The sequence below is a fragment of the Belonocnema kinseyi genome, chromosome 6 (assembly GCF_010883055.1).
Source record: "Belonocnema kinseyi isolate 2016_QV_RU_SX_M_011 chromosome 6, B_treatae_v1, whole genome shotgun sequence".
Taxonomy (NCBI): domain Eukaryota; kingdom Metazoa; phylum Arthropoda; class Insecta; order Hymenoptera; family Cynipidae; genus Belonocnema; species Belonocnema kinseyi.
Genome location: NC_046662.1, coordinates 143,757,092 through 143,770,139, shown reverse-complemented (window position 1 = coordinate 143,770,139; position 13,048 = coordinate 143,757,092). Strand labels below are relative to the sequence as shown.

Genomic DNA, 13,048 nt, shown 5'->3' with positions numbered 1-13,048 from the left:
TTGTCCCGATATCAAGAGATCTGAGCTCGTTCTTCGTCCATGGAACTACTCCAAATGAATAGAGTAGTACCGGTACGGCAAGCATGTTCGTTGCAGATACTTCGTTCCTCGCCGACAGTTCGGAAGACCAAATCTGTCGGATGAGACGTTTGTATCTGCTTCGGAGAGTATCCTCTATAGACGTCACATCCTGAATGCGGCTCTGTGGCACGCCCAGGTATGCATAAGTCTCTGCAGCGCAAAGGTGTCGTATGGCGCTTCTATCAACGAGTTCAGGATCTTCAGGAATTCCATTAAGTTTTCCTCGCTTCAAATAAACCTTGGCGCATTTGTCTAACCCAAATTCCATTCCAATTTCCTTAGTATATCGTTCGGCAATCCCTAGAGCTAGATGCAGTTGCTCTCTGTTTTTAGCATAGATCTTAAGATTATCCATGTAAAATACGTGAGTGACCTTGTACTTTCGATCTGCAGGTTTGCCGCACAAGTACCCGTCGGAATGGCGAAGTGCTAGAGATAGTGGCAATAATGTAAGGCAAAAGAGGAGAGGGCTCATGGTGTCGCCCTGAAAGACACCTCTCTGAAAGGTGACCTTGTTAGTTGTCACACGATTTTTTCCAGATGAGATAGTAAATCTGGTTTTCCAAAGCGGCATCAATCTCTCTATGCACCCAACTATTTACGGATGAACCTTTAAGATTTCCAAAAGACAGATGATAAGTCTATGGGATGTCGAATCGAAAGCTTTCCTATAATCAATCCAGGCCATCGATAGGTCACGCTGGTAGAATGCTGCATCTTTGCAGACACATCTATCGATGAGCAACTTCTCCCGACATCCGGCTACGGCTTTCTTTGAGCCTCGTTGTTCATACATTTCTTGCCACACAGGTTCAAGTGCCCGAACAATCCTATCATTTAGGATAGCTGTGAATATCTTAGAAAGCGTGTTCAGACAAGTTATTGGCCTGTAATTCTTCGGGTCAGCTAAGTTGCCTATTTTCGGCAGAAGTATTGTGCGCCCTTTCACCAACCACTCTGGAATCGGCTCTTCCGACTTTAAATATGAGGTGAAAATACGGACCAAATGCTGATGGGTTGAAGAAAACTTCTACCACCAGAAGGTTTTGATACAATCTGGTCCCGGTGCGGTATAGTTCTTCATCCCTCTTAATACTTTTTCCACCTCCTCGGTAGTGATGGGTGGGCATTCTTTATCAGATGTTATGAGGGCAACACATAACTCCTTGAAGCTCTTTATATTTTCTGAGTCTTCGTCCAGTCTATGCTGAACTTCGTAGACTTCTCTCCAAAATACTTCGACCTCCTCTGGTTTGGGCGAGAGAAACTGTTGATTTTCTCGTACCCACCTCTCCGTCCGCTCTAAACTTCTCATCGCATCAGATAGTATCCGTAATCTCTCAACAATATGCTGCCTGATGGTCAGCAGCTTTGACTTGTTAAGTGTGTGATAACGAGTCCGGAGATCGCGCGCGAACTTTCGAACCTTGGCCGTAAAATTTCTACCAGATGTGATGCAGTCAATCACACACTGAATGCGTTACGCGTACTGTCTTGCCCAGCCTATCTTTATGGCAAGCTGATGCATTCGCCTTTTGGTCTTATGATCAGCCGTTGGTTTTGTTTTACGGTTCGCATCGGCCAAAGCTCTCGCTGCATTATACACACAATAATTGATAGCCCATAGGTCGGATTCTTCGGAAAAATGTCCACGAAGCTCGTCATCCTCTTTCTTTATTGGATGCCTACCCGCGGTTTTATGCGGAATTTTATTATATTTATTTTTTATAAAAACGTTATTATATTTCTATGTATTTTTTTGTGCAACCATTTGTTAAAAATCCAAGACTGTTGGTGATTCATTACAGACGTCACTCACATGGTCTTTAAAACTGAACGTGTTATCTGTGTCTCCTTGTGCACGTAAATACAGCAGAAGATTCCATCTAAAAACCTTGGTGGCATTGACAGATACTGATACATTTCGCAGTTTATTTCGTTGGGTTAAATTAATTGAAACCATCGAAGCGTCCGGCGAAACAATGACAAAACATACTTTTCGAGAATACAGACTCACAGGCGGAATTGCCTCCAGATAACAGATGGGTGTTCGGCACACCTGCATGCTACTGACATCTCGAGGGCAAACGGGAATTTCAAATGTTAATCAAAAATGGAAGTTTCGATTAAATTTTTTGTTTTTAAATAACAAGTCCGAATGACTGGAAACTATAGCTATGTTTGTAATTGTCAGTCAAAGAGTAATTACAGTAGGCCTCTTCGAATCTGGATGGACCGGGTCTTGACTTTCTATCAGGCTGGTCACAGAAATAAATCTTAGTCACACCTCGAGGTAGTGACGTACCTTAAAATGTACATGGCCCTAATATTTTTTACCGGCCGTTACAGGCCGGTCAAGTTTTATACATACAGCACTGACTTCATATCGCGTGCAATCTACTGCATCTTTTCGGACTTGCGCCTACCTATCTCGGTAAGTGGAAAGGTTTACGAGTAGGTACTACTTTCCTTCGAGTATTTCGATACGACGAGTCCCGATGCGACAGGTTCTACTGTACTATTTTTCTTTAAAGAAGTGTGGAATTGGAAGAGGGTATAGTGTTAGAAAGTATGTGACAATGGTTCGCAGCGGCATAACACACTATCGATTCCACATACTTATTCCATCAAAAGTGTTATTAGTCATTTTTGTCTTAGTATTTATAATTGAATAACTCATTATTGATCATTTTTCCAGATAAGGCTTCAAGCGCTTGCCTTAATAAGTGAATCGAAAAAGACTACACAAAAATACACATCTGCTGAACTGCATTTAATTCTCATCTTTTTAGAGTATAATATCGGCGAGCGACTTGAATTTTTGCCATTTATAAAAAAGGTAAATTATATGTGCAATAATTTGTTTCTTTATAACATCTTAATCTATGGGTGTGTTCTCATATGACGTCACGCATGCTTTCAGAAATTTTAGACTACTCTCTGACCCTTGTCGCTCTTTTTTCATATTCTTATATATATATTTATAGGTCTTGCTAAAAAATACCCCCTGCCCTTCCCCTAAAGCGTGACGTCGTATGTGAACGCGCCCTATTTGAATATGTGAATTAGCATTTATTTTAAATGCCGTTAAATGGGGTTAGAAAGAGAAAATTTTAAAATGTTTTATTGTTCGAGAAACAAAGCTGTGCTGTGGTGCGCTCCGAAGAAAGGGCCCCTAAGCATTTAAAAATCTGAGTTATGCTTATGAGCGTTCTGCAATACATTCTTTGCGCATTATCTCTTTTCTCACTTTGTCCATCAGAGTTTTCCCACATATTATGCGCAAGAATCTCATGTCAATTGCATTAACTTTACTCTTATCTTTTTCTTGATACGTCCGTGTCTCGCTACCGCATAGTACAGTCGGTACAAATATAGAGTTATGTATTGCCATTTTATCTTTATTTGATACATTTTTACTTCTGATAAGGGGTACTACTTTACCAATAACCGTCTTACCTTCGTTTATGCGTCTGTCTAACTCTTCATATATCTTCCCGTCCATAGTAAATAAGCTACCAAGGTATATGAATTTATCAACTTGTTTAATTCTCTTATCATTTAATACAATATTTCATAGTCTTTTCTCACTCTTTCCTTCGAAAATCATAGTTTTTGTTTTATTTACGTTAATTTTGAGGCCCATGCTCTTCATGCTTGCATTCAGTTTATTCAACATCATCATCTGCGAACGCTCACCCACGTACCCTTATTGTTTCGAGATCCATACCCTCTTCGTCGAAAAGAACCATTCTTATATACTTGTCTGTAGATAATATAAATAACCATGAACACATAACGCATCCTTGTCTATCTCCTTGAATAATATCGATACAGTCACTCAAATTCCCATTTACCCTTACACTCGTTTTACAACCCGTATATATAGTTTTTATAGCTTGTAAGAACCATCCATTGACTCCATACTCTTTCAGGACTTCCCAAAGTTTACTTATATCTACCTTGTTAATAAAAGCTTTTTCTAGGTCAATAAATGCACGGAAAACTTTTTTTCCTACTCTCAAACTCTTCTCTGTAATTTCCCTTAAGCTACATTTTGGATTCGTACATGACCTTCCTGGCATAAATCCACTTTGGGCTTCCCAAATCTTTGCTTCTGTTATTTGCATTACCCTAAGAATAAGTATTATTAAGTATATTTTACTTACAGTACTTGTAAGTATTGCAGTCGCTGTTATCTTCCTTTCTCTTGTATATTGGTACGATAATCGCCCTTTTCCAATCGTCTGGGACGTTATAATAAAGTAAGTAGTTCTCGACTAGTCTCCCCCACTGCGAATTTAATTGTTGTGTATTTAAATTTGCAAAAAACGTGATTTTTGACAATTAGAATTATAAAATAAAATTCCTCGGGACCGTAAACATAGTTTTCACTTTATGAGTTAAAAAAGTCGAATAAAAATTAAAGAAATTAAAGTGTAAAAATTTCTTCAACTTTGTGGAAGAAGTTTCATTCCATTCGTTAAGAAGTTACAGATTTTTCATGTTGAAGAAATGTTAAGACTTTCTTTTTTTTAATTTTAATACAATTTTCAAAATTCATTAAGTAAAAACTTTGCTTAAAGATGCCAAGAAATTTTCTTTTACAATTCAAATTGTCAAAAATTATGTGCTCGCAAGTTTAACAACAAAATGGATTCCTTGAACTGGAAAACTATAAAAACGATTTTTGAATTTTTTAATTTGACAAAAATTGCCTGTTTTAAAAATCATTGTTATAAACTTTATTATAAGCAAAATACACTACCGAAAATCGTACAATTTGTTTAGAGATAAGGACTGGCACCAACCTTTGGCACTTTCAAACTCGCATATATTTCCGAATATACATTTTTAAACAAAAATTTATCTACACGAATAAATTATTTAAACTTTTAAACTTTATTATTTACACTTACAGAAACTTCGCGGATGTACTCTGCGTGGCTTTCTTTTAAATATCGTTTTGTTAAAGAATGTATATTCGTATATTCGGAAACACGCGAGTTTGATAGTAGTGTTTTTTGATAATTTTCAGGTTCACGAGAACGAATATCTTAAAGAATAAGTTTTAAAGAGCAGTTTTACTGAACACCCTGCAAAAGTTTGGTACCAATCCTTATTTCTAAACAAGTTTTACAATTTTCGATAGTGTATTTTGCTAGTAATGAATGACCAAAGTTTTCGATAATGACATTTTAACAGGTCACATAAAACAAATTTTTCCTCCACTACTTCAACTATACCTTAACTCCAAAATATCATTATAGATAATAAATTAAAATCATCCCTGTTCGCACTGTTACTCTCTACTTAATTTAAAAAAAGTAACTTTAGTGATTAATTTATTTTTAAAATGTCACACTATTACCATTTTTCACACGTCCACATGTTTTGAACTATTTTTTCTGGCTTAGTAACAATAATTTATTATTCTTAATGTACACGAATCGAATCTAGAATTATAAGACATATAATTATAGATCAATTTAATTTTTTTATAAAATTTGACCCCATTCGGTTTCAATACCAATAATTATATTTCATTACAATTTTATATTATTCTCATTATTCTCATTCGCGTTTACTGAATGAGCATCATGCGTGAACTCTAGAGCGCGATGCACTTGAAATCAGTAATTCTAATATTGCCCTGAGACAAACTATTTCGAAACAACGTGACGTTCTCAAAACATAAACCCTTACTTGTTAAGTGATTTCCCGATTAAAATACGAAGCAATGATGTTATTTTCTAAAAAATGACATTAACCTTCTGGTGATCATACTAAATTCCCACTATATACCCAGTGTCCTTTCGACGACAAATGTTATGATATCCCGTATTAAAAAGTATATTGGGTGGTTTCAGGTCACAGAGTTCTTCTTATTCTCCGACCTTGCAGTACTGAGTATGCGTCGTTTCAGCAAGCGGATTGGTTGTTGTTGGCGCGCTTATTTGAAACGATCAAGTGTGTAAATTAATTCTTTACAGCAAATAATAATGGTTAAAAATTAAAATTAAAAAATTATTTAAAATTTCTATTTATAAAAGAATTAATTTAAATTGTTTTATAATTGTCGTTTGTTGAAGTCAATTGATTTGCAAATGTCATCATTTTAAATAAGCGCGACAATAGTAACCAATGTAGTTCCTGATATGACATATGCGCAGTGAGGGAAGATCTGAGAATTATCGCTATCATAGGAACTATCATAGGCTGGTAACGTAGAAATTTGAGCAGTTAACTAAGAATTGCTGAGAATGTCTTCACGATTATTCTTCGCTATAAAATTGTTCAAATTGCCAATAATTATTAATTATGTAAACAATTTTCATAAACAAAATCAAAGTTTGGATATTTTTAACCTAACAGTCTTAATTTGTTTACAGAGATAACTAAAATCGTCTTTGCAATCACTCTTCGATAAATAATTATTAATTATTTTAACAATTTCTATAAACAAAATGAGAGTTTGGATATTTTTAAACGAACAATCTCAAATTGTTTACAGAGTTAACTACACTGAAAATTTTTGGGCGAACTGCTCGTCCACGTGGTAGAGCTTTAACACCAAATAGGTCTCACGCTACTCGCCGGCAGCTTGGCACACATCCTCTCGCATATTGGGCATGCTCTGTTTCCACATTGAAACAGCTGTATTTGTGTAGCAACCCTCCCTTTAGGCGGGAGCATGGAATCCCCACGCCGCGTTTCGAGCGGAGTTATAGTTTATAGTTTTCGTGCGACAAACGGATTGTGCTTATACTAGTGTTTATTTTATTTTTCCAAGTGATGACATCATGGATGACTTCTCAGAGAGATATAAATTTACACATCTACGCGATGTCGCTGGACATCTTGCTTTATGGTGTTATATAACGGAAAAGGTTTATTCTAAGCTAATAATTTGAATTCTTCTTAACAAATTATATAAACAATTGTGTATGTGTTTTATTCAATGATAACAATTAGAATTATAGACATAATTTCCAGCATAAGATTAACTCCAGCAAGTTTGATAAAAAAATCATTTTTTATGCACGACTATCACGCAATTGTTTATACAATTACAACAAAACTGAACTGCGACCTGCAGCTTAATTTGTCCGCTAAAATCTACTTCTAGACTCGTGGGGCAATTTCATTCTCTTTTATGGGACTGCTGCGTACCCAATACACGGGAAAGAATCTGCTGGCACGTTTGGCACGTTTGTCTTTGCGATCACTCTTCGATATGAAACTTTTCAGATTGACAATAAGTATTAATTATTTAAACAGTTTTCATCAACACAATCAGTTTGGGTATTTTTAAACGATTCACCTCAATTTGTTTATGAAGTTGGCTAATAATGTCTTTACGATTACGCTTTGTTATAAAACTGTTTAAATTGTCAATAATTATTAATTATTTCAACAATTTCCATAAAGAAAATCAGAATTTGGATATTTGTAATGCAACAGTCTTAATTTGTTTACAGAGTTAACTAAGATCGTCTTGGCGATCACTCTTTGATCAATAATGATTAATTATTTGAACAATTTCCTTAAGCAAAATCAGAGTTTGGATATTTTTAACCGAACAACCTCAATTTATTTAAAGAGTTAACTGAGATTGTTTTTGCGATCACTCTTCGGCATGTAACTTTTCAAATTGAAAATAGTTATTATTTATTTTAACCATTTTTGTAAACACATTCGGTTTAGATATTTTTTAAAACGAAAAGCCTCAATTTTTCACAAAGTTGACTAAGATTTCCTTTGCAATTACTCTTCGCTGGGAAACTTTATGAACAGTCTCAATTTGTTTACAGAGATAACCAAGAATGTCTTTGCATTACTCTTCGTTATGAAACTTCTCAAATTGAAAATAATTGATAATTATTTAAGCAATTTTTAGAATAAATTTGAAAGCTTGGCTATTTTGAAATGAATAGACTCAATTTGTTTACGGAGTCAACTAAAGTCAACTTCGATAACTATTTCCTATGAAACTTTGCAAATTCACAATAATTATTCATTATTAAAACAATTTGCAGAAGCATATTCAGAGTTTAGGTGTTTTTCAAGGAATATACCAAATTGGCTTACGGAGTCAACTAAGAATGTCTTTCTGATGACTTTTTTTGAGGTTGCTTTGTAAATTTTAAAGAACTAATAATTATATAAACAACTACGATTGAAAAATTAAGAGTTTGACTTTTTCCTAAGAATAGGTTTTTTTTACAGAATTAACAAAGAATATCAACAAAGAATATCTTTGCGATAACTTTTTTGTGTGATGCCTTGCAAAATTTCAAGATCTATTAATTTTTAAAACAATTTTGAAAAAAAAAATTAAGAGTTTGGCCATTTTTGAACGAATAGGCTCAATTTATTTACGCAATCCATATAGAATATTTCTTCAATACCTCTTCCCTATGAGCCTTTTAAAATGTATAATATATATTAAATAATTAAACAATTTTCAAAATCATATTTAGAGTTTTGGGGTTTTCAAGGAACAGACGTACCTTGTTTCCGAAGTCAACGAAAATTGTCTTTCCGATGACTCTACTACGTTTTGTAAATTTACAAGAATGACTGATTATTTAAACGACTTACATGAATAAATTTAGAATGCGGCTGTTTTTCAACAAACAGGGTTAATTTTTTACAGAATTAACTAAGAATATCTTTCATATAACTTTTTCAAATATGCTGTTCAAATTTCCAAGATCTATTTAATTATTTAAACAATTTTTATGAGCAAATGAAGAGTTTGGCCATTTTTCAAAGAATAGGCTCAATTTGTATACGGAATCAACAAAGAATGTACATACATGCAGCTACAACCTTTCTAATAATAAATACAACTTTTGTATCTGAACTATAATATTAAAATCGAAACCATTTGAAAAATTGAAACAAATTAATTTTTATAACAAAATATATACACTATATATTTAATCAGAATTAAAAAAGCATAGAAATATATATTGTACTATGCATTTTTATTTTTAAAACCCCGGTCAATTTTAGTTAAAACTCAGCAAATACACAACCCGGTTGTACGTCGTAGATGGTCACCCATTCGAGTGCTATGCGCGCTCGAAATCGCTTGATTTCTAGATTCTTCTCGAGTTGAGATAATTTCTTTTTTATTTCTATATAAATTGGTACGAGCTGGGTAAAAGCAAAGGGGATATTGAAGTCCTGACGTCGTACCTAGGTTCAATAGGAAGCGATCGAAAGTGGTACCGAAAACACTCACGAGACACAAAAAGGAGCAATCAGTCCTCTTAGCAAGCGAACGAAGAAGACTAACTAATTCGGCGACGGCACATGCGTCGTCCAACGTTTTCGGGACCCCTCAGGGTTTTTCGCATTGATTCGGATGCGGCCCCAAATCACTTTCGCTTAGGGTCTTTTCTGAAATTTGGTAAATTTGTTTCCATTCTTTGTCTAGATCTTGTAATGTTTGGAAGTCAATTTATATGTCCAACTTGAAGGTGTCATGGTCTATTTTCGTTTTCTGATTGATTTTAATAAAGGTAGTGGTCACGCGACAATAACATTCAACAGTTTACTTGTAGAAAGATGCAAGAAATGACAAGTTCTCTCCTAACCATTGGTGAAAAATTTTCATTGAGTTTGTATACTCACATAGAAGCGTCCCATATACGAATATACACACTCACAGGAACAGTTCGTAAGTAAACGATGGTGGCAACGTCACATTTTCATTCTCGAAAAAAGTTGTGTTGACGGCGTTGACAGTTATAGAGACTCATTCTCTATTGAACTGTGATCTAAACACGATTCATAATATATATACTCAGCTATGAAATACTGAGTGACAGTGTTGCCACATCGTCACTGCCTACCCCCACCATGTGCTATGCGAGAACAGAAACATTATTCTTTACAAAATTATATCTTTCATACTAAAGGGTCAATAATTGTTATTTTTGAAAATTAAATCCGCACGATATTTTTCTTTACTTCTGTAGTTTTTAAGGTCAATGGTAAGCTTCGTTTCTATAATAGACTTTGCAATGTGGTGATTGCTCATGTTAGCTATGGAAGACCCATGCAAAAAGTACTAACCATAATTGATCATATCTGACTTTTGAAACGGTCGAATCAGCTGAATAAGGTATGAATCATTCGATAACAATATTTTCTAAATATTCTGAAAATTTCAAACAATCCGTAAGTAGGGTCCCATTTCGGCTCAACTATCTTAAGTTAATATTTAGTGAATTTTGGATTCGATGGTTAATATATTTCCAACCCCCTTGTATGTAAGTTTTCCCGTTTTGTTTGAAACTGAGTAATCCTATCTGTATCTAAACGGTCTGTCATTGTAAAAGGAGTCGTTTATAATGTAGATTTATAGTGGTTTCAATCTGTTACAAAATCGGTGCTCTTGTTTATTTTCCTCTTCAAGATTTCCTCGATCATGTATTTACCTCAAGTTACGCGCTCGGTCTTTGTATATTCCCCACACTTGTACACAGACTTTTTAGAACTAAGGATCCAAGCATCGTCAAGGGTAATTTGATAATTGTAAACTCTCTTTGGAGAAAGCTCCTTCGGCTTTAACGAACACATTCTCATCACGTACCTCGTGCTTCGCACTCGAATTTATATCTCAACTTGTATATCACTTCCGTAAATGTATATTATTACAATTCATAACATGCATTGATATTAAGACAGACGTAGTTTTATTGTCGCTTTAAATAAAATACGCATTCTTTAAAAAAATTTTGTTATTAAACATTTTACTGCAACTTCTGCCGGTTTTTCAAAAACTGAATTTACTCATTCCCAATTTTCTTTTTACGAACTAAATGTAGCTCATACGGTGTACACATCAGCCTTACCTTTTTTTAACTTCTAAATTAAATCCCTACCTCATTGACTCGCAAAACTTCGATTAACGAGGGTTTGAAGGCGATTAGTTTCAACCAAGAGTCATCACTGGTTAATGTTCTATGCTGAGAAGTTCAACCAACCTTCAGCAGCGTTGTGTAGATGGGAGTTCATATGATCGGTCAAAGTGGACCCGATAGATGCGAACGTTTAGGGGAGAGGGAAGACTCACGAAATGTTCCCACTCCACCTACCGTTCATTCTTGCCAAAAGATATAGGTCGTAGATGCGGCTCACGGACGCGGTATAGATGAGACGCGGAAATGTAGTGGTAAGTGGTAGGAGGTGTTTCACAGTATGTCGAGCTCTCGAGCGAAATCCGGATTTCTCGGATACCTAGCAACTCAAATATCAGAAATAAAAACGCCCGTAAATCTTTTTCCATGGTTTGATTAAAAAGAACCACTCAAAAACTGACGAAAGCTGTAAAAACCTCAATTCCGATTTGTTTAGAGTAAGCACCCTTTCTTCGGCGCAACATTTTATTGCAACTTCTGCTGTTTTTTTAAACACCTAACATGCTCATTTCTAATGTCCAAAAGGTCTCAAAGGCCCGAATTGGGCGGCATAGTTGAGAGCAGGCAAATGAGGTTGGATGGTACCCGAGCGATTAAGCCAACGCAGCCGGAGTAGCAATTGGTCCTCCTAGGAGATGATGCTCTCTGGCGACGCAGCTGATGGCTGGAAATTTTTGCGGGTGGATGGCGTGGCGTTGTTGGTACTAAGGGGTTGGGAACGGAACGTGCGAACCGAAGGCTGTCCAAGTTTATGGGCAGGGAGCACAAAACTGGGTTCTCGGTGCCCAGGTTTTGGGTATTAGGACTAGGAAGTGGTGTTTTCCCCACTCATAGACCTGGGTTCGCAGGGTCGTATAGGAATGGAATTTGGGTTAGACAAATACGCCAAGGTTTATTTGAAGCGAAGAAAACTTAATTGCATCCCTGAAGACCCTGAGCTCGTCGATAGAAGCGCTATACGACACCTTTGCGCTGGAGAGACTTATACATACCTGGGCGTTCCACAGAGCCGCATTCAGGATATGACATCTATATAGGATACGCTCCGAAGCAGATGCAAACGTCTTATTCGGCAGATTTAGTCTTCCGAACTGTCGGCGAAGAACAAAGTATCCGCAACGAACATGCTTGTCGTCCCTGTAGTACTCTATTCATTTGGAGTGGTTTCATGGACGAAGAACAAACTCAGATCCCTTGATATCGGGACAAGAAAGGTTATGCACATGAACAAAAGCATGCATCCTAAGTCTTTTGTTCCGTGACTCTACATCTCACGCCATCCAGGTGGTCGCAGAATGTTGAATCTTGAATGTCTTCACAACAGGAGTATTCTGGGTATAGCACATAAAGTCGCAAATGAAAGAGACCCTCCTCTTACAATGGTCAGGAAGCACGAATAAGTGGGCAAAGGAGCGTTTCTGTACAAAGCAGCGGAGGAGGCTGCTGAAACACTCTGACTTAATTTCAGTTTTAAGGGTGAGCAGAATGCATCAAATCCTATATATCTCGAGCACTCACTCCTGAAAGCCCGAATTAAGAAAGCAGAAGAGAAAAACTTCCGTGAACAGTTCCTCGATAAGAGGATGCACGGCATCTTCCACATAAATCTGTAGGTTCAGTAAATGACGTGTGAGCTAAATTTTTCTTTTCCTAAATCAATTGTTTCTTTTGCACACTCGAGGCCTGACAGGGTTCTTCTTGACTTCGAGAAGCGAACCATGTTAATTATCGAATTTTCGGCACCAGCTGATAAAACATCATAGCCAAGGAGAATGAAAAAAAGAGAGGTATAAAGACTTTATAAGGGAGTTGCGACGATTATAACCGGAATATTTTGTTAAACTAATCGTCCTTTTCGACGTTCTTGGAGGTGTCAAGCTTTCACTGGTTAATATCCTAAAAAGCATCCCTGCGTGTCAACAATATGCTAAAACACTTGCGGGGAAAATGCAGAAGGCCGTCGTCCTGGGTCGTTCCGTGTCCTCAGGATGCACGAGACCTTGGCCGAATCGTCGTAACAAATTGTATTT

At 36.2% G+C, this 13,048-nt stretch overlaps 1 protein-coding gene across 12 annotated transcripts in view; it reads left to right on the top strand.

Annotated features, from left to right (window-relative positions):
• LOC117174281 (thyroid adenoma-associated protein) overlaps positions 1 to 13,048 on the top strand; it is a 398,068-nt gene that overhangs the window by 78,258 nt on the left and 306,762 nt on the right. For 9 of the 12 annotated variants that reach the window (XR_004467285.1, XM_033363216.1, XM_033363214.1 and 6 more), the window contains one exon: positions 2,780 to 2,920. The exons of the other annotated variants lie outside the window; for them this stretch is intronic. Coding sequence is in view for 8 of the 9 variants with exons in the window: in XM_033363216.1 (XP_033219107.1) it covers positions 2,780 to 2,920 (141 nt within the window). In the remaining variant the exon portion in view is untranslated. The remainder of the gene's footprint in view (positions 1 to 2,779; positions 2,921 to 13,048) is intronic. 12 annotated transcript variants of the gene reach the window in all.